This window comes from Acipenser ruthenus, chromosome 10, assembly GCF_902713425.1.
Source record: "Acipenser ruthenus chromosome 10, fAciRut3.2 maternal haplotype, whole genome shotgun sequence".
Lineage (NCBI taxonomy): Eukaryota > Metazoa > Chordata > Actinopteri > Acipenseriformes > Acipenseridae > Acipenser > Acipenser ruthenus.
This window is the reverse complement of record NC_081198.1, coordinates 12,722,113-12,745,515: the sequence shown is the minus strand read 5'-3', so window position 1 is coordinate 12,745,515 and position 23,403 is coordinate 12,722,113. Positions and strand designations below refer to the sequence as shown.

Below are 23,403 nucleotides of genomic sequence, written 5' to 3'. Positions count from 1 at the left end.
CACATTTGTATATTTCTATTTCTGGACAACACCTAGGAAGGCATATTAAAAGGCTGGCAATTTTTGTCACAGGAGACACAAGTGTCTAGTCGGAAAAGACAAGAGACGCCAACAAGCAAACTCCTTGGGATAAGAAATACTGCTCTCATGCAGCTGACATTGTTCAAACATTTATTTTTTTAGCTGTTTCTACAATCAAGTATATCCTCGCCCATCTAACAAACTACAGAATTGATAACGAAGACCTGAGAAACATTTTGGTGAAACACTATACTTTGTTACTGTATCAGTTCCCAGTTTAAATTGAACCCTTCCTATGATATGTGCATACAAAGATGGATTTAAATATGTCTAGTAACACTAACAGTTTTTTTTTTGTATATCAGTAGAAGAGACCTGGACAAAAAATGAATATTATTAACACTGCACAGTAATATTATTCAGTGGCTCTTGATTTTATTTAAGGCACAATCTTATCTTGTATCCTATAATGTGTCCTTATAAAATGCATATCCAATTTTAAAATTTCTAAAACTACTGTAAATATTCAGTTATTTTTGAAACAGTGATATCTATATACTGCTCCAAAATCATTAAGTACCTTGTTCAAAAGTTCAAATAAATACTTTAAGACTTTGTCTGAATTAACAAGCAACTGAAGTTTACTATTCTCTTCTTAATGAAATGCAAATGGAAAAAAAACCAAACATATAAAACAGACTATAACTAAAATGTCTTCGTCCAAATGACAAATTCCAATGTTTGAACACAAACAGGACCAAGACGATTCTAGTTTTCCCCACATATTTTATGATTCAGTGTTTAAGTTAAAACAGATTTCTGTTTTATCAAACCTTTTATCATAGAGCAACACACTAATCATTTAACTAAGGAATTGGTGAAAACAATTTATCCCTTTCGATTGCATTGAGAAGCTTAATTTCAGTAGATACTTGCATTCTAACCAGCATCAAGTCAAGACCGCAAACGCTGTATCACAGATTCTTACAAGCCAACAGTCCCTATATGGTCTGGACAGTCCCGATTTCCTAGCAAATGTCCCGCGTCCCGATGCATAGGAGGAAAGTCCTGATATTTACCTATAGAAAAAAAAAATTTTATTCTGCACAGTAGAGTTAGTGAAAACCACATGCTGTGTTCTTTGTGCGGCTGATCACTAACTTATACAAAGGTAAGAACACTTCATTATGTCTGTTTTTACTGTCATGATGGTCGTGTCGTGTTGAGTTGGGGGGGGGGGGATATGTCTATTATATGATAATGAGAGTGTTTTTTGCGAATGACCCCCCCCCCCCCCCCCCCCCCGTGTCGAGCATCTCGCTGAACAGTTTCGCAGTTGGCAAGTACGCAGATTCTTAAGAAAATCCTTTGTATCTACAGCTATGGCTAAATGTTTTGCACCCCCAATTTTAGGACTGGGACAGAATACAAATAAAAATAAAACTATATGAACATAATTCTGATATTTTATTTAACATCATGTAAATCAAAGAAACTAACTACAAAATGATATTGTGAAAGTCTACCAGAAGCCATAATAATAGTACAGTATTTCATGTTAGATTTCGAAATGTCACATTTTTCAATTTGTGTCATTTTTTCGTTCAGTATTTGGAAAACTACAACTATGTTAACGTAACATTATTCATCAGGTTTCATTTGGTTTTATGAAGCAAAATTAGTTAATCCTATAGGGTGATGCAAAACATTTGGTCATAGCTGTAAACCAACATCATAGTATGTATTTGCAGACTATGTTAATTCGAATAACTGCTTCATCCAGAGAAGAGAAAAAAAAAACATTAAAAAAGACAAAGACATGAAAACTGTAATGAGAAAGAAAAAGAAAAAAAGGGTAACTAGTCGCCTGTGCCGAGAGTTTTCTGGAGATTGGAAACACATGTTAAAACGTCCATTGTGTAACACTATAATTAAGCTTTCTCCCCAGGATCTGAAATCTTTAGACCAGCATTAAAAGCAGAGCTTATACGATACATGGACTCAATCTCTTCCAGAAGACCCTTCTCTTCTGTTTCCGTTTTCAGATCTTCCTCAATGTCTTCCTTTTCCCATGGAACTAAAACGGATGGCTGACGTCCCTTCTTTTGGGGGTTTTGCCCTTGAAAGGTACTCTCTGGGCTGCATTTTAGTGTTTGTTTGGGTAGTTTGTCTCTATGGACAACACTGGAGCAGTCTGCTTGGGCTAGGGTGTTCTGAGAACCTACAGGGGCTGCAGAGTTCACTGTGATTTTGGATAAGTCCTTTTTATGAAGACCATGAGGAATTAAACTATGTTCTTCTGTGACTACATACAATGCATCTCCAGGGTCCCCACAGTTCTGTCTCCTTGGGGATGGTGGAAGGTGCTTCCTGTGGAGCACACTATCATCCTGCCCAAGATTCCACCCCGTGTGTTCACTGCCACTCATGCACAGCTGGGGGAGGCTGATCTCACTGGGTGTGTTGGATTTGTTCTGGAAGAGAATAATAATAATAATAATAATAATAATAATAATAATAATAATAATAATAATAATAATAATAAAAAAATGTAAAGCTCGTAAACTTACAACAATACAACAATGAACTGATCCTACTCTGTGGTTGAGCCTGGGTCGAGGGGGGGGGGGGGGGGTTGCTAGTTTAAATGAATAATTTAAAATTGGCTGCATTCACAATGGGTTTATTTCAAACAGACTCAGTCTGGTCTGGTTTGTTTCTTTTGAAATAATGTATTAATGTGTTTGCTGTTCACACTTATCTGCCAGCAAAGGGACCAAGATCGTTTGGATGCGAGATAAAGTTTGTTTCTTTTGGTCCTTTTCCATTTATTTTTTTTAAAGACTGAGTTCATTTGTGTACACAATGTAGTTTTCAAGCGCACTCGTTTTGTTTAAGGTCTGTGAACCAGACGTTTACAATACACTCCAAGGTATATTGAAAGATGGCAGCTATTGATGTATTGCTCCGGTTTTTACTACAGCATATTTTAGATTCATACATATTGCTGTGGAAGAAAGCACTGGGGGAGAACTTCGCTAATTTAATTAATACATTTTTATAATGCCTACAGTAGGAGAATAATGCAGTTCATGCAATTCTGCACGGTTATCCTAAAGTAATTTGAGAAAAGACTGAATATATTTGACTATTTTTGTGAGTTTTGTCCAGTTCGGCTTGAATTTTAGTGTCTGACCAAATTTCTATCAGAGCTTCAGTTTCTCGCAATGTCCATGTAGCTTAAGGTTACCAGATTTCCACAGTAAAAAATTGGGACTTTTTTTTTTTTTCTTTAATTCACTGACGCCGTAGCAACCCTGAAGCTGTTAAAATAACAGTGTATAATAACGCAATGACAGTTTACAAATTAAACATCGGGTGAATTTATTGCAATGTGTCATCTTGTCAAAACATGTTAAATGTAGAATAAATTTTAAAAAAAAATCAGTAAAAAAACTCGGTTCATTTCCCAAGTGGAATTTGCTGTTCACACATCATGGTACCGAACCGTACCAATCCCTCTAAACGGACCCAGTGTGAACACAGCCTTAGTGGTCTTTGTGAAAGTACTGGAAGTCTCTTGCCTGGACATAGAAAACACTAATATGATGAACTATTTATATGGCAACAACCATTACTGATGGCTTTTAAGGTCTACACTTACTACATCACGACATGATCACATACTGTATATATCACAAGTACTCCAGCACTTGACAAACAATAAATGCATTATAGCTCACTGGAATTTAAAAAATTACCCAATTGCTTTTCTCAGCTGCATGATGCCTGGGGATGCTGACTGTTTTTATGTGCCTGAGCACTTGTAGCACACATTCTGTTTTCTTGAATGGATGTTTGCATGTTTCTATGAAAGCATGTGACTTCTAAGCAACTTCTTGGACTGAATTGAAAATCATCAAAAGCCTTCATAATGGAGGAGGTAAGCAACATTTACAGATTACAGATTGTTATAACAAAGAATTTCATCAAAACTATTAATAGAGCATATATTATTAATATAAGCATAATTATTTGCGAGTTCATAATGGTGTGATTTGCCATGTTATCCAAACTCTTCTAGTTATCTGTACTTTAACACTATTATATATGATGTTAAGACTGTGGTCAGTCCACAGTGAAACATAAATAAATAAAAAAGAAACAACTTACCACCTTATAATCAATGTCATCCATTGATCTGAAGAAATCTAAGCTCTTGGCTCCTGAGAGCTTGCCCTGGTCGGAGCTGTTTATGCTTAGGGTGTCTAAAATCTCTCCTAGCAGGTCCATTTTGCCAGTACATTGTTTATCTGAATCCATTTCGCAAGAATCATCACTATTGTCAATACATGCCGAAACTTCACCGCTATCCTCAGAGGACAACCTAAAAGTACAAACATCATCAAGTATATCTGTGTCCACTAGAGGTCAGTCTTGATACAGTAAATGGAGACAGTAATTTGACTGTTCAACTAGCACACCTATAAAAGTACTATTTAAACAAGGATGTGTATATATACATATATATATATATATATATATATATATATATATATATATATATATATATATATATATATATATATATATATATATATATATATATATGTGTGTGTGTGTGTGTGTGTGTGTAATTGAGATATTTTGTTTAACATCATGTAATCAAAGAAACTACAAAATGATATCGCTAAAGTCTACCAGAAGCCATAGTAGTAGTACAGTATTTCACATTAGATTTCAAAATGTCATATTTTTAAATTGTTGCCAGTGTTTTGTTAAGTATATGGAAAATTACAAAATGGTATGTAATTCAATATATTAACGTAACATTATTCAGCTGGTTTCATTCGACTTTTGAAGCAAAAACTGTTAACTGTATAAGGTGATGCAAAACGTTTGGCCATAGCTGTACATAGTCCAGTCCCATCTGAGCTGTACTCAACAATTACTTTCCTAATCAGATATTTTAAACAAACAAGAACACTTAACACACTTGATTTTTTAAAAAAGTACTCTACTTACTTGCTGGCTGTATCCATCTCATTATCATCATCCAATGCAAAATCTGCACAACCCATACTTGTGTTTGGCCGACGGAATTTTCTCTGTGTACAAAAATAGTAGAATTATTATTTTACAGTACACCCACTGATTATTACAAGCCTTGTAATATCATCTGCTTCAAACTGATTAAACCACTAAAAGAGGGCACCTGAGACAGTATTACACTTCAAGTTTAGGAAGCACCTTTTTTATTTCACACTCCTATGTATTAATATTTTAATTGGCAAAAGAAAGAACAGAAACATAACAGGTCCAACGTTCTTGTGGAGCACAAAGCTGCTGTCTGTCATTAAGATCACATCCCATGTCTGCATTTAAAGTAACAATGTAATGAGGGTAATAAAAAGTGATAAAGTTCTATTTCCCACGTTATCAAAGGTAATCACTAAACAAGTGTCAGTAAAAAGTTAAAAACACCCCAACTGTATATTGTTGCTTTTTATAAAGATTGATACATAGCTAGCACTTTAATTCACAGCCTTTGTAGTTTAAAAAAGAAACCTGCATACACACATACATACATAAAAACACAAGGAATATATAACGGATAGGGTTAACAGTCAAGCTCTATTAAAATAGTTAAGAAATGTGTGTACTGGCCATTTAGGCTCCTGCACATTCAAATAAACTATAACATATGTTCCAACGTGAAGGCTCTTCTCCCTGATAGCTGGAAGGTATAATGAAAGTGATTACAGGGGGTTTAGACTGCAAGTCCCAAAAACGTTTTAATGGATTCCAATGTCAGGATCATAAATCTCAACTCCAAGCCGTACTGCGGAACGTGAAATTGTAAATGCACCTGCGAAACGCTGTCAAGCTCATTTAGTAGAACTTTACATAACACCAATGCCCTGCTGTTTGCAGTTATTTACCCTCTTAATTTGTGTCTTGTAGCATATTGTAAGTGAGTATGCCAGTCAGGTCGCTGGATTCGCTTTATAAAAACAAGGGCAGGCAAATGCTTCCTTCCCTTCATCATTAATTTAATAACAACCATACCTCACTTGGCTCCCTTAACCACAACAAAGGGAATTACTAGACGTTTCTCTGTACCTTAGGAAACACTACATTAGAAATGACAACACAGATTTATAGTGTTAACACGCTTTTGCTCTGTTGTCTGGAAAACACACTTATTTTAGATTTACTATTAGAAAGGAAATAGCAGGGAAACAGACAAACAGGAACATACTCTAGTAATTTATGTAGCTGAATCTGAGAATTTACTATTTTCAGCACTATAGCAACATTTTACTAAATATCCTTTCCCTTTGAATCTACTGCAATAGATCCAAGACTGTCTTTCCAAATATAAGCGCATTACATATTGTAAAGTGTAGTGTTGCCAGAAGAAGCACATTGGTATCTAGTGTCAAATCACACACAAGAAATACTGTATTCCTTTGAATTTAAGACACCCTGGAATTTAAGATGCAGCCCAAAAATAAAACATAAAATAAATATGCATTTACAAAGATAAAACCTCAATTATGTATATGGAGGCAGTTTGCGGCCGTCTGCTATCACACAGAGCATTTGAGTTATGTGCTGCTTCTCATTTCCAGTCAGGATTACTCACACCTGTTTGTCTCCCAATTTGTGAACTGTTATATTGCTTGGCATGTCGAAAAATACAGGGATTTGATCGGCAATTCTGATCTGTCCAAGCTGGTACTGTTTGTTAGAACTGAGCCTAATACCGAAACACTGAAATTGTAGCTTCTCTTCGAATTCCTTATGAAACTAATGACGCTTCTTTGAAAATAGCTGCCTCTACGTCATGGATGATTCGAGATCGGACAGTAACGTTTTTGTTCGTCTTTTCTCGGCAGTAAGTCACGTTGCTGCTTGTGTATTCGGGTAGTGACGTCTTTAGTTGCCGATTTTAATGCACGCATCACTATACAGTACTCAAATTTAAGAAAGAAATTGTTTAAAAAGTGCGTCTTAAATTCAATCCATATACATTTTTTTAAAAGAAAATATATATCAAAACCTATAACACCGGGACAGGGTCCTTTTTTTTTCTTCTTGCAAGTGACTCAATCTTCTCACAGTGTTCTAATATACAGCTTTGGCCCAAAAAAAGCAAGTCAAGGCCATTGAATATGGCCAAACCACCAGTTTGGAAGAAACAATACTTCTTTTTAATCCCTAGACAGAATAATTCAGCCAACAAGGAAATCAACATTTGCAGACCTAGTTCAATGTCTATTTTTAATACAGGGTGCTGAGAAACGTCTTGTAAAAAGCCTGAAAAGCACACCTCCTGTAGGAGACCTGAAAGATCTGAATGGAGGTTACCCTAATGCTGATTTACTTTTCACACTAGCCATGTGTAGATGGCACTGCAAGTTGCCAAAACCTTATTAACTGACCCAGCTCTCATGATTCATGTCTAACACCTATCAGTTGACATAGAAAACAGAAAAAGCTATTCACATTGCACACACACAGATGTTATAGTCTCATGCAGGCAAGAGAAAGAATAATGGGAAATCAAGACACAAACATGGCCACTCCACCCAACTACAGCATTGTCACCAACACATCAGTGTGGCACTAGACACCACTGACAAGCGCATCAGGTTTTTTTTTTTTATACAGGACAAAAGATCATATTTTTTACTTGAGATACTGCCATTTATTTTAGTTTTTCTTTAATTGGCAATTGTGGTAGTAAAAAAAAAGGTTCTACTTTACTCAACATATATATATATATATATATATATATATATATATATATATATATATATATATATATATATATATATATATATATATATATATATATAGCCTTTCCTTTAATATTTAACAATATAGAACATTTTTACATTCAGATATATACTATATATTGCAGCCATATGTTTCAATCTAAAGCAAGAATTGTATGCTATTTTACATATGGTATAATATTACAGCCAGTAGATGGCGCTCTTGGTACAGAGAGGTGCACTGCTCGTTTTTTTCAAAATGATGAGCATAATCAATTTAGAGAATCCTATAGTTGTTTCTCTTTTCCAAATAACTTATTAAAAATTCCTGAATAAAATTAGGCTCGTTATTACTACTCTAAACAGAAACGTTGGGGGGGATCCTCTAGTTTATAGAAAAGTATTTTCAAGAACAGATAATTACCTTATTATAAAATATTCATACTTCTATCTAATAATTATATGCCATTACATATGCTATTACATTTGGATTCACAGAAAAGCTTTGGAAACTTGCAAAAATAACCATCCTTAGTAATATTACTTAAACTTTTAGAGTTTGAACTAAATATTGAATAATGTAATGGAGCTAATTTCCTGTAAATCACCACATTATAATGATGGTTACATGACCTGCAGTAGTTATACCATAACATTTGTTCCTATGGGACAAAAACACAAGTATCCCTTATTTCACCAGTCACTCATGTTCGTGATTCAAAAATCACATACAAAAAAAAAGGGCCATATTCATAGTTTTATTAATGAGTTAAATATTTTAAAACTTTCTTTCTTGCTTTGTTGCTTTCCCACTTTTTACATATATATATATATATATATATATATATATATATATATATATATATATATATATATATATATATATATATACATATATCAAAATGCTCTCATTAATGACATGCTTAACAGGATTCAAACCATGAAAAGTAATTTTGGCTCTTATTTGTCAAACGGTCAGAAAACTGACTCATAGTTCCGATGCCTCTGTTACTATTGTCTCATCAGGTGTTCCATTCTTGGACTCATGCTTTTTAACTTGTATATGCTTCTGCTGGGAGATGTGATTAGAAAACATGGCCTAAATTTTCACTCCTATGCAGATGATACACAGGTTTACTTTGATTTAACCGCTAGTGATACCAATGCTGATTAGGTTATCTGCTTCCTTGAATGATATTGCGGCCTGGATGTCCAAAAACGCCCTACAATTGAATGCAAGTAAAACTGAGCTGTTACTGTTAGGTACGAGGAAAGAACTTACAACTACCTCGCTTTCTTTGGTGGATGCCCTGTTTATACATCTTCTACAATTAAGAGTCTGGGGATAGTGTTGGATGCTGGTCTTAGTTCGAAGCACCTGTTTCTTCTGTGGTCAAATCAGCTTACCACCATCTGCAAGATTGCTAGAGTTCGTACATACCTTTCTTTACATGATGCTGAGGTTTAGGTAGATGGATTTGTCTCTTCACTTATTGATTACTGTAATGCTCTATTAGCTGGGTTGCCTGTTTGACTAGTGAATAAGTTACAACTTGTTCAAAATGTGGTGGCAAGAATTCTGACTGGTACTAAAAGGACTGAACATATTACACTAGTTTAACTATGAGTGCATTGGCTTCCTATTAGTTTCTGTATCACTTTTAAAAATCTATTGCTGACCTTAAAGCACTTTGTGGCCTTGGACCTCCATATCTGTCAGAAATACACCATCCACACAACCCTGGCCGCCAGTTGCAATCAACAGACTCCGGGCTGCTGGTTTCACCAGTGTCTAGTTATGTCATGCTATGAGGTCACAGTTTTTCTCACAATGCTCAAGGCTCTTTGGAATACATTGCCAGGGATCATCAGAAATGGTGATTCTCAGGCGGCATTTAAGTTATGGCTGAAGGCCTATTTGTTCTCTCAGGCCTTTGGAGTGTGATTATATTTTACGTTTTTGTTTTGTGTTTTTATTTTACTTGTTTTCATAGGCCCTTTTACTTATTTGACTCTGAAGCATTTTGGAAAAGGCGCTATATAAAAATAATTTGATTGATTTGTAAAGAAATGTCCCCTATCTCGGATTCGTTACCAGTGCTTGTGTGGTATCTTCACTTATAGTAGAACAGTTTCTGTGGGTATTCTCACACGGTAGAGTTCCCTACAGGTTTGTGGGTAGGAAATTCAATTCAACGAAAACAAAAGCATGGAACCAAAATCACATGAATTTTATAAACCTAAATAAATATGCTTCTATCAAGTTTAAAGAAGAAATTGCTCAAATGTATTTGATATGTAGGGATGGGAACATTCTCAAAAGAATGAAGAAAAGATTAACAGATACAGTTTTAAAACACAGATGTAAATACTTTCAAATGTTGTCAGTCAAATTCACATAATGTAGAAGAAATGTTTCTCTTGATAGGCCTTCTACACTGGGTAATAGTATCCTCTCTGGGACTGCAGAACCAGCCCTATCACCACCAAAATCTGCGCCCACTTTGTCCCCCGAGGCCCGTTATGCTGTTGCTGCCGAGGGAAATATCACTTCACACAAAGGAGGGAGGAGCCTGACTTGCAATTGCAATGCTTAATTGGAAGACCTTTGCTGCTACACCTTTTTGGCATTTATTTAAGCCTCCTAAACAAAACAAGAAATAGTTGAACTAATTAAGGCAGTGTTGGGAAATCCGGAATAAAAAGGGGTAGCTCATTGTTTTATTCAGCAAAGCACTAATGATGTAAAGTCAAGAATTAATAAATGAGCTTGGGTGCCATACATTTCACACAAACCACTTTTTTGTTGTTGTAAAATAAAATATAAAACTTCCAGCGATCAGATAATTAGTTAGAAAAATTAGGTTTTACTATTCAAGAATAGATCATCAGCGTTATTTATTTTATAATCATTAAGGCACTGCATTACATTGTTAAAAAGATTAAAAAAGTGTAAAATTGTTTTTGGTACACACCATCATAAAAAACAGAGTAGATGCTATGGCTATGGCAAAACTATACTGTGACCATTCCTACTTGCATAATGCTTGTAGAATTACACTGAATATTAATTCAAGATTAATAGGATTTTTGGTACTTCAAAACTTGGCATTTCAAAGCAGAACAATGTTAAATGCACGGGGCAGGGGGGTTCGTGTTGGAGACTGAATACTTTTCAAACCTTGGTTTGCTCACTGCCAGTTACAGGGTATATGGCCTTGAAGCGAGTCAGTTCACATGGCACAAAGTTTTACTGCATTCATTAAAGTTTCCATTTCTTCACTATAAGCATGAATCACAAACCAGCAGTTTAGTCTCAAGGCGGCATAGTCACAAGGTGCAGCAAAGCCCATTTTGTTATGTCCCAATTTTTTCCCCCTGGTTTAGATCAACTTAATCCCAGTTAGGATCAATGTTTACCAGTTTACTACTTCAGTTCCTTGAGTTTGACAACATTAATATTACAACTTTACTGTGCATCTTCATATTGTTTACTTCCAGAAAGAAAATGGAAAACCCAAGTGCCTTCAAAATAATTATCAAAAAATGCCAAACTTCCTCACTTGAGTAGGTTGACAAATTAAAAAATGGATTAAGAAATCCATTTTTAATTCAAATTATGAATTAAGCACAAAACACAAGGCTAAGGCATGCACCATCAAAGAATGCCTAACTGGAATCTTTTGGTTAGAACCCAAATGTCTACAAATCGTGTGCATGTCTGGCATGCTATAACTGCAACAGAAAGTTCCCCAAAACGCCATTTCTGAAAACTGGCTGTGGGCCATAGCTTAGAATTAGACATCAAGGCAGTGATTGCCATCTGATATTCACAGACTCAATCTGTAGTTATATTATGTCCAATTGGTTTGAATGAATGCTTTTGATACAGCTATTCAATATGTAGATAAGAGAAATGTATTGTGGAATTTTGTAAATAGCACATTTTGTAAAACTTCACAAGAATGAAACTCTCAATCTCATTTTCAGTTGTACTATATGGGTTTATGAATGTAAACAGCAGCAGTGTGGCGTAGTGGTTATGGCTCTGGACTCCTGACCGGAGGGTCGCGGGTTCAATCCCCGATGGGGGACACTGCTGCTGTACCCTTGAGCAAGGTATTTTACCTAGATTGCTCCAGTAAAAACCCAACTGTATAAATGGGTAATTGTATGTACAAATAATGTGATATCTTGTAACAATTGTAAGTCACCCTGGATAAGGGCATCTGCTAATAAATAAATAATAATAATAATAATAATAATAATAATAATAATAATAAACCTCAACATCTTTATATGCATACCATTTTAATATAATATTTATTGTATGTGGATAATTTAGCAAAAGTAAAACATAGATGTTTAACTAGCCTATCCTAACATGCAGAACATGGATGTAAATGCATGTACAGTATACAACTGTCCAGGCAGAGGTCCCTCTAGGCTGCAGTCAGACCTCTTGAGTACTAAAATCAGTCAGCAGGCTTCGGGCTTCACTGCAAGACCTTGGAGTGAAAAATCAATGCTAACAGCTAAGGTTCCCAAGGCTTTCTCATATATCGATGTTCCCGGAGCCAAGAGCCCGAATCATTTATGGAAATCGGTAAGAGCACAAGTTCTTGGTGAGCAATCACAGTTTGCTGTTCCTTGGCTCTCGGAGAGAGTGTGACAACTAGGGTGCTGTTGGAAAGGACATGCTGCTGTGAGCAGCACTAAGAGATAGGCCCATTACTGATGGAGCATTCTTGATGGACAAATCCCTAATCTCTAAGCTCACTGCTTGAAAGGCAATGTAGGTTTAAATCTTTGCCTGAGATCATCTTAATGAGGAAAAAAGATGCAGAATCCAGTACTTAACTGATGATGTTATAAAAACATAAAAAATATACCATGCATTTCTGTTTTATTAAAAATCCATTCAAATACATTATTATTATTTGTTTATTTAGCAGACGCCTTTATCCAAGGCGACTTACAGAGACTAGGGTGTGAACTATGCATCAGCTGCAGTCACTTACAATTACGTCTCACCCGAAAGACAGAGCACAAGGAGGTTAAGTGACTTGCTCAGGGTCACACAATGAGTCAGTGGCTGAGGTGGGATTTGAACCGGGGACCTCCTGGTTATAAGCCCTTTTCTTTAACCACTGGACCACACAGCCTCCTAATACATGAGTTCAGAAACATACAAGGCTAACTTTGTCCAAGTGAATGCATGTTACAAGAGATCTGCACACTTTTTATATTGTATACAAAATATTCCACATGAAAATACTCACATTTTTACACAAATTCTGAACAATACTCTGACAAGAAAAAAGACATGTGTATCTTGTATTTATTTTTATTTTGTTGTGAATCAAACATTATATATATATATATATATATATATATATATATATATATATATATATATATATATATATATATATATATATATACACATACATACATACATACATACATACATACTGCAGGCTTACCTGTTTTTGCCCTTGCTTTCTCTTAGGTGACAGGGTCTTAGTACTACTGAGAGAGCCCATACTGAGTTGTCCATCTTCATCGGTCTCCTGCAGGGCACACAAAAACATAGAAGCTGGTTTTCTCTGGGGATTTACTTATTATAAAGCTCCAACCCCCACCTCCCACCAGCACATTTTAGTAACAAGTTTTTTAAGTGCAAAACAGGAGAGAGCCAGGAGATGCCATCTCAGCAAACTGCTTTGCAGCTTAACGTTGTACTAGAAGACCATTTGTAGGTTTTTGGAATACACTGGCAACATAATAAAAAAAATAATAATAACTAAAATGTCCTACATAAAATTATTATTTATTATTAATTAGCAAGTCCTGAAACAGGATAATAAGGTGCTCAACTAACAGTACAAGAACTCTGGAATAATAATACAGAAAAAACATCCATTAATAACCAACCATTCTTTATTCTTTACGTTTTACAGATATCCATGTATCACTTTGAGCACTGTTTTCTATAATGTTTTTTTTTTTTTTTATTAAATGAGAAAAGACAACTATGGCTATAATAGCACTATAAGATCTGCTCTTATGAGCTTTCAGCTTGACAGTTCAAGTATCAAAACAATCACTTTTATGAAAACATACGTCTCCTTACAATAACTTTGAAGATTTCAGTGGCTCATTGATAAAATATGCAAACAATAAAGGCTCTTTCACTGCCTGGATGACACGACAAGATATAGCCAGGGGCTTATTTTAAAAAATGTATAAAACTGAAGAAAGCACGAAGCAGATTAATGATTAAAAACATTGATCTGAGATTTTAGAGAACATTATACTCCATACTAAACAAGAAGGCGATTTTAAACAGGTTAGAATTAAAATAGCCTACCTTTTGCTTTAACATACTCTTCATTTCTTTTAGTCCTTGCTTAGCATGACTTTTAGCCTGTAAAGTAAATTAATCCTTTTTTTTGTCAAATATAAAAAATAAAGTCCTCTCAATTAAATGTTCATTTTTCCTGTTTTTTTTTTTTTTTTTAATTAAATTGTTTATTTTAAAAATTCACTAAATAATAATAATAAAAATGGTTCCCGGCTGTAGAGGCATCAAACAACAGACATTTTTTAATACCAAGAAGATCTTAATCAAAACAAAGCTTCGACATGACAAAGAAAATAAAAAAGCCCACAGTATCTACAGGAAAGGTAAGTCATTGAGTACATTTTCATGCATGTTAGAGGATACATCACAGTGCTATCACTGACTGCTGTGTATTATTTACATGATGTACGAGGTACATCTTTTCCCACCTTCCCAAGTTACCAGTGAGAGACAGCCCTTGGGCCCACAGTATACAGTAGCAAGAAAAATGTTTTGCATTTGTGCATTTGTATTGTACCCATTCACACTGCAATTAGGAGTATGGAAAAACAGGAGAAAAACCCAATACTACCACATGTTATATTTTAAAAATGACATAAGAATTTGTCATTACCCAAACAAGTTCTGCAACAGCGGAACATACAATATATAAAATATACATTCTTTAGGATGATAACTTACAAATTTGTATGCAGTTTTCACAGCAGGGCTTGCTTTGGTAACGGCTGTGTTAATCATTGCACCACCTTTCTGTAGAAGACATGGAACATTTTCTTTTAGTTATTTAAGAAGCTTATGAAATTATTAAACTTGCATTTTTAATTTTATACATTTTAGAAAGCAATTAGGCTACTACAAAGTTTGAGCCTATTCTTTGGACCTTTCAATGTAAATTATAAGGCATGTGTTAGAAAGGTATGACATACACTTTAACTGTTGCCATACTTTCCAACCTGATATGTGTTTTCATTTTTCATAAATGGCTACAATTGCCAGAATTTTTTTTAAATGAGGTGCCAAAGTGTTCTCTCTTTTTTTTTTTTTTAAATATATACCGATGTTAATCTTGAGCTGCATTGTGTTAAAGCTGAATGCATCTTTCATACCAGTACTCAAGCATGAGCTGAAGAATGTTATATGATTATATATTACATAGCATTATTGGCTAAGTTTGGCAGGAACTCACTGGATAAGAAAAACAGGTTTAACAGTTTTTAAAACAGTTACTTTACCTGTATGAAAGCCAAAAAACATTATCCTTAAAACTTTTCTTTAATTTCTTCTTTCCTGTCAAATTCTATAGAAAGGCTTTCCACTACAAATTATTAAATTGAAAAAAAAAAAGTTTAAAACTTAAATACGTAAATTGTAAGAGTCAACAGTACAATACCAAGGCCTAGCAGGTTATTACCTTTACTGGTTGCATCCACTGTTGATACGACCTTGAATTTGCTAAATTTACAAGGAAAATAAAAATGATTACAAAAAAATAAAATAAACTGATAATACAAACAGTTTAGTCAAGTGCAGTACTGTGGCTGTCTTATGAAAAAGGCAACACTAGTTTGGAAGAAACGGTTAACCTACCCTGAGGAGTTACTATAAACAGGACAAATGACGGATACCTCAAAACATGGAGTCATACTTAATAATATCAAGGGAAGGGAACATTGATTGAAAAAAGGATTATGCATTTTTAAACATTTTACAAAAACATAAGATGCTATATAAGTTTGTGAAGAAACGGTAGCAGGTGTACAGAAACAGGCCTTACAGTGATCCTTAGTTATACAATGTGGTTATGGAGACTTCAAAACCTTTTTGCTACTTACCTCCACAAAAGCCACCCTCAGTTATTTCTTCTTCAAAAACATCTGAAAATCCTCTCCCTGCATTTATCCGGGCTAGTCGGCCGTCAATGAACTAAAGAGAAAAAAAGCCAGGATGGATAATTAATTAATTAAATATATATACACACATACACACACACACACACACACACACATATATATATATTTTTTTTTTTTAATTGACCTACTCAAATCTAACAAAGTGAAACAGATGAAGGACTGACATTAAAGCCGACATGTAACACATCCTGCACTAAAATAAATCTAATTTATCTACATTGTCACCTAAAAGGCATAAAACCCTCATAACTAGTAGTTTTATTACCAAAATTGCATATTCCAGTCTACTGGTACTATTATGCTAAATTAATGTTTGCATCCAATACACAGAACTGTATTTTAGCATGCCATTGTTTCCACATGCATAGTACAGTGAATACAAATAATGTATTGGCAGATTCTAGTTAGTTGCTTTTGTTCTCATTGGCTTGGTTTACATGCAAAAATAAAAATAAGTCTCACCTTTTTGCCACACTATTTTGTACCTTTTGGGCAATTTGGGTTTACATGTAGTTTTCTTTTAGAGAGAGAAATTCTCATTCAAAATTAATCTGACCTAATTCATTTCAGTTTAGACAGTACTGTACCTCAAAAAAGGTTTTTTAGCAAGCCAGTCTGGATTAACTGACAAGTATTATCATTTCAATTAAAATGTACACTTAAAATATAAATAACCTATATACCATTGAACAGTTAATAATGCTCCTGAGAAAGTTATGAAGCAAAATTACATCTTATAAAAACAGATACACACTCCCTATTGAAGTTATCTTCATTTTGCGTCTGGGTTACTTGTATATAAATTTCCACTTGAAGAAAGAATGCAACAAAGTCACCTGACAAATCAGAAATAACTGTTCAGAAAAAAAAAGAATAGTCCATCAAGGCTCAAAAGTACACAACATTTTGATAATGTCATTTTCTAAAGCTAAAACACTCAGATTTACAAGATAATTTGTTGTAAAAGGCAAAAAATAATTTTAAAAAGTATTCTGTGTCAAACACATGGATATATTGAACTACAATAATTATAGAAGCATTTTAAAACAGATTTGTTTTGGTTTTGAATGTTTGATTTGTATGTTTATATATACAATAAGTGGTTTTGTGTTACTACCAAGACTAATTTAAATCAGAAAAACTACATTAGCAAATAATGTTTACCGATTGTACACATTTATCAGTTTATATTCACTGTGATCACATAACATTAGCAGAGGAATGGGAAGCATCATATATTGTAATGAGCCCCATAATAAGACCAGTCAGTGTCTAACTCTTGTCAATTTAGGAGCTGCTGGAATGAATCAAAACTGACTGAAAAAAAAAATACAACAGCAAACGGTTTGAATAATGATAGAAAGCAGGTTGTCACTGACTTGCATTTTCTACTCTCTCTTGGTAGAATTCCTATTTATTAGAAACAGGCTAGCTTCCAAATGGACTTGGTTCATGGTCAGAGCAGTACTGCATCACTGGACAATTTCACTGCAAGTTTAAGAGATAAAGGCACCCAAGCTACTGCAGAGAGGAAAAAATGTCTTTGAACTGCGGGTCACTATCTTTTCTGGGAAAGCTATGAATTTATTCAATGTCAGAAACAACGGCATTCATTGTTATTCTCATCATACTGGAAAAAAAGATCTACTGCTAATTGAGGCTCTAAATTGCAGCTGTCAATAAAAAAAAAAGATATTCACTCAGCTTTGCTTGCCAAGCAGCAACATTAAACAGTTTATATTTCCTAATCAAAAGTACTTGCTGATGGTTACATTTTTGTAGATGCGGGATTGAATGTGTTCAGTTTAAATTAATGATTTAAAGATACATCCCTTCCTTTTGGATGTCATTTACTTCCTACACAGGGCTCTGGCTCCAACTGGGTGTATGTGCAGTTAACAATGACGTACTGGTAGTTTAGGATCAGTAGGTCTACTATTTATGTCAGGCCTACAGTCAAGTTTGTCCAACAGTGCTTTAATAATTCTGGCACACACTTTACCTGTTTAAAAAGCTGAAGATTCACCGCCATTTTAAGGAAAGCTCTCATAGTGCTAGAGCGATGGTTTATAAAACTATCTTCACAAAAGGAGATTGGCTCCCCCTAGAAAAAAAGGAAGTTTTATTAAAAAGAGGAAAATCCAGTAAGGTTACATTTATAAGTTGATGAGTTTTTATTACTGTATCATACTAATCAAGATAGTTAACATAAAATACATCTATCACATCCAGGAAAAGAAAAAGAAAAAAATCCTAAAACAATTTTTGAAAATGCGTTCATTTATTTTTACATTATGGACATACAATTGAAACATCTGCCATAGCACTGTCAATAGGATGAAGAGCCACCATGGGCAGGCATTATAGCATTGACCAAAATGATGACAAGTGTTTCAATTGTTCAGTATGGATATGTGATGAGTTTCTAATGGTTTATCGCATCCAGTTACATTAGATGTTGGGGGGTGGAAATCTGTGCACATTTTGTTCTTACATGATATGCCCAATTGAGTCGTGTTTTTAAAAACTGTTGCTTGAGAAACATCATTAATTTGTGTAATTAAAACAGCTTGTTTTGGGAGTAAATAAGAATGTGCGTGCACACACACACACACACACACACAACTGATTTTAAACACATCTCCTTGTTGCTGTGGTGTTGGTGAGATTTATGACTCTCCTGTTTAGGAGAGAGTCTCAGTTTCACACTTATGCCAATGCAATATCCTATACTTGCAGAGATGTCAATCATCAACTATGCACTTAGAAAGCACACCCAGGTTCCCAATATAATGCGCCAAAGTAACCTAGTGAGAATGTAACGTTACTAAGATACAATAAAGACAAGAGTTGTTGTTGAGTAGACCCATTTGTGTATCAATGGATAGTTAAAGTTTAATGTATATAAAAATCTAATATTTAATTGACTTACACAGTGTAATAATGTCCTGAAAACATGCTAGTATTTGAAACAATTTGGGGTTTGCCTTGTAGTTTTAACACTGTACATCACAGATGAGAGTAAGACATGACGTTAGAATGAAGAGGTGTGTTATACACTGCAAAGGTACTGTACATTAGTGTGGTGTATCCTTTTTAATCACATCGCATAGCACTGCAAAATGAAATTCTGATTAAATGTTGGATGGAAATGTATATTTTTTTATTGTTAGAAGCAGCAGGGTGGCTTCTATTCCTGTCTAGGGGAAACACTAATGTGTATGCCTGAGGTTCAGAAGACAATAAATACTGAATTATCTAAATAGCAGAATAGGCCTGTGACAGTTTTATGTTTTGAGAAACATGAAGGCAACAACTAAAACGCAATTGGAACAGTACTTGTTTCCTTTGTCTAATTTGCCAAAGCCGACAGATTTCAATCTCACGTTAAATTAGACCCAGTTATATAATGTGTTAGAGTAATGTGTTAGAGATGTGACATATTATATAAATACACAGTCTGCCTAGTAAAGCTAAAAACAGGTGGGGGGGGGGGGGGGGGGGGGGGGACGACAGACATTTAATTAAAAAGCAAGGTTTAAAAACAAAGACATTGTTTGAAAAAGATTGAAGATTTACTATCTGCCAAAGCAACCACTAAAAAACACCAACACATACATTGTTGACAAAATACATTGCAGTTGAGGAGTAAAAAAATCAGGACCACTTCTAGAGTTAACTTTATTGCATATACTATATTGTTCAGTATATAGGTTTACAAGCTTAGGGATGAGTAGGGAGACAAGTATAGAGAAGGTATCATAGAACAGCTACTGTATGAACAAAGGCAACAAGATAGCTTTATTTTTATATTTAAATCAGCCTGCACACATTTGTGCACGTAGCATTTCAATACCACTTAATTTAGTTAATATGTTAAGTATTGTGACAGCAAATAAATCTGACTGTTTTAAAAAACTAGATTTTTTACTATAATACTCACTATAAAATTCCCAACAATATAAATGAAATACATGAACAGGGTTTGGGTGTACTGTTTACAGAAGAGACAGATCCGCCAATTATGTATCCCTGTTCTCTGGGCCTACGCAATCCAATTATTTTCTAAACTTGAAAATGTGGAGCTACCAGATATGACAATGCGCTCCGAGAATTAAAACTGAAAAAAAAGTATTTTACAAAAAACATTTTAAAAGTGCAGAGATAATAGGTGCTGTGTGGCTCAGTGGATTTACAAAGAAAATGTAAGGTAATGATCACATTTGAGTGACGCCATCCTAATGACTTTTTTATGGTTCAATGCGAATTGTCAAAAGTGGCATCATTTCAGTTCTCTCATTAGATGAGCATAACCGGCAAAGCAAAATTAAAACAGCTGTACTCTTCAACGCCAAGTGCCAAGAATACCAGTGCAGCATCAAAGGTGACCAGTAATACTGTGTGATCAGCCATATCAGAATATACATCTTGTGGTTATTCTGAATTGTTATAAATCTGGCACCAAATTGAACCGTCATAGAAACAATTATTATCTTACTGGCTTATATCTCAAGGCATCTCTGTAGGAGCCGAACAGGGCCGCCTGGGTCCTGAGAAAGGCCATAGCCACTCCGCTGCCCGTCGCTGTAGACTGCTTTTTCAGTTTACTTTTCAGAGTGGAGATCTGTAGAAGAGAGAGGAAAAGTTAAATTAACACCTTTGAAATTGGTAGAGAGAGACATAAACTCGATCAGGGTGTGAACCGTCACATTTGCAGGTCAGCCAAAAGAGACTTCCCTCTTCCTGATAGATTATCTGTTGTGCTGTGGAGAGCACCTGCTGGTCTGTTAATTGAGAAGAAAGCGAGGGGGGGGGGGGGGGGGAGAGTGCTGGTGTAGTGCTAATGCACAGTGCATGCATTCATTCTCTCGGCATAAATATGCTTTAATTATTTTATTTTATTTTTACTTTACTTTGGTTTTTTTGGACATTTTTGTACCAGTTTACCGTAGGATCTGAAAATGTGCCAACTTGTTTTAGGGTAATAAAAGATGTGGATCCAGGGGGAAGACCATTTCTTAAGAGACATGCTCAAGTGCTGCTTATCACCTTTTCCCATTTTCATCAAAGAAGCATCAAGCTACTTTGAATGCCCAAGAAATATTTCACATCATTATTGAAAATGACAGAAAGGGGCTCAGAATCATTAGAAGGAAGAATCATGATGATTCTATTATGAAGCTCTTTTCTTTGCAGAGAAACACCACCTGCACAACGTATATAGGCAAGATGAATGCTAGAAAATTCAAGAATTAACGTGGGTTGACTTCTTCGCATCTACATTGAATGTTTTTTCCACGCTACAAGATGAGATAAATTGCTAATCATATGGCTTTATAATTAGTATGAATTAAAAACAAATGAAAACAAAACAAATAGAAATATTTAAAGCAAAAGTATTCTGGTGGATATGTTCAGACTCAAAATCACAATCAAATGGTATAAAACGTGATTCGTAACATTTTTTGCATATTATTTACATTGCAATCATATCAACACATTTCAGCAGAAGCTTTAAAAAGAGATTATGCACTGCTAAATTAAACAAAGTGTTGTGTAATGCATCTGCAAATTTACACTAAAATAAATGTTTCTTAAACTTATGCAAAACATCAGCAACGTTAATATTTAATTCTAAAATGCATTTATTAATTAAAATAAACACAATCAAGTGTCAGTTTTTTCTAACCAATAAAAACATGAAAAAAAAACTCAAAAACAAAAAGGCATAAACAAAAACAGATGCAAATGAAAAATAAAAGCAATTAAGAATACATTTTTGATAACAACCTGTCATTTGCTCATTTGTGAAAGAAAAGAGGATTTTCTACTAAACACAGCATTTGCCATTTATATAAAAAGGTTTAGGTGTTTAAAGGAAAACAATTTCAATAAAAGGATATTAAAATGAATGTACAACCATATATTTCACAGCAATAACGTAATAATGAAAGAAAAAAATAGGTTTCTGTACTGCTACTGTATTAACCGACTCCAATTCCTTGTAAACTTGACTTGCCCTAATACGCCTGTACATCAACAAAATGTTATCTCTCCAATAACTACGGTAATTTGGTTCAAAACTCCATACACTAATAATCAGTTTTTATATCAAAAGACGCATCAAATTCAGATATCTATTTTGATGACGGCACACACAAAACTATCTTGCATCAAATAACCATAATTGATCTGTCAATCTAATTAACTGTTATACTTTTAATACTGCTAACAAGAAGTGAATGAGGCATCAGAGGCTTAGCTCTACAGGTGATTTGGCAGTGACATTTTTCAGTGTAAAGTCACAGTTGCTGTGATCTGATCAAAGAGATGGACCCCCAGTGGGTCCAATTATAACCATAGTATTGTAGAAAAATCATTTGAGTTATGATATTCATAATCTATGCAGAAAGGCCTTTCAGTGTAGGTCTTTTCTCCGTAGCTGTGATCTTTTCAATTTGCATCAAGGGAAGATAGGTCTAGATAAAAGTCTGGAGTTCGATTAGTTTAGCCCATGGAGGGCATACACCAAGGCTCATTAAAGTCTCTTCAATTAATTCCAGTACAAGGTTTGAAGTGCTCACTGTTCAATGTACTGGTCAAAGGTTGCAGAGAAAACAGATCTGCAGTTAACACTCCAGCTGGGAATGATAATTAACAGGTGCAATGGTATCTCTTTCTTTTAGTCTAATTCAGAGAGCATCTACAAACCTGCACAATATCACGAAATATAAAAAAAAATCAGTCATATCCATTTATATGACATATTTTGTAGTAATCGTAGTAGACCTAGTTGAAAACTAGATTCGCTTTAAGATACTTCAACTCCATTACAGCATTTATATATAGCTTGTAACAATAACGATAATAATCAAATTATCTATCGATTGAGACCCCACGATAACAAATCGATAATATTTTAATGAAATCGAATATTCCATGAAATTAAAAATTTGTCTTGTATATATTAACTTACTGTCAAGAAAGTAATCTGTGTTGTTGCTTCTAAATGTTACTGAGACTATGTGTCTGTGAACAAATACAGGATAATGATGCAGAGAGCAAGAGTAACCCGCTTTATTAATGTATTTTAGATATATTATTTTGTTTTAAATCGGTCACAGCTGTAGCCGTCTGTCTTGAGCGAAACTAATAATATTTAACATTACTACGTTGTCACATGCCACTGTTTCAGAATTTTTTTTTTTTTTTTTTTTTACCTTTTCGTTTTGAAACAATGCACTATCCGTAACCTTTTTCGTTTTTGATTGCTGTCTGAGTCTAAATGCCCCTGGATCGTAGCTCGACGGATGTGATCCAA

General features: G+C 34.5%; 1 protein-coding gene across 5 annotated transcripts in view; it reads right to left on the bottom strand.

Annotated features, from left to right (window-relative positions):
- Positions 1 to 1,316: 1,316 nt before the first annotated feature.
- The window catches only part of LOC117400899 (DENN domain-containing protein 1B-like), a 93,837-nt gene continuing 71,750 nt past the window's right edge, over positions 1,317 to 23,403 (bottom strand). For 2 of the 5 annotated variants that reach the window (XM_034001251.3, XM_034001260.3), the window contains 10 exons: positions 20,581 to 20,706; positions 18,085 to 18,186; positions 16,005 to 16,095; positions 15,584 to 15,624; positions 14,854 to 14,922; positions 14,179 to 14,235; positions 13,292 to 13,378; positions 5,047 to 5,129; positions 4,195 to 4,408; positions 1,317 to 2,495 (listed from right to left, as the gene is read on the bottom strand). In XM_034001251.3, the coding sequence (XP_033857142.3) occupies positions 1,953 to 2,495; positions 4,195 to 4,408; positions 5,047 to 5,129; positions 13,292 to 13,378; positions 14,179 to 14,235; positions 14,854 to 14,922; positions 15,584 to 15,624; positions 16,005 to 16,095; positions 18,085 to 18,186; positions 20,581 to 20,706 (1,413 nt within the window). In that variant the 3' untranslated portion in view covers positions 1,317 to 1,952. Of the gene's footprint in view, positions 2,496 to 3,699; positions 3,949 to 4,194; positions 4,409 to 5,046; positions 5,130 to 13,291; positions 13,379 to 14,178; positions 14,236 to 14,853; positions 14,923 to 15,583; positions 15,625 to 16,004; positions 16,096 to 18,084; positions 18,187 to 20,580; positions 20,707 to 23,403 lie in introns of those variants that run through there. The other 3 variants (XM_059031787.1, XM_059031789.1, XM_059031788.1) reach the window with 3 other exon arrangements.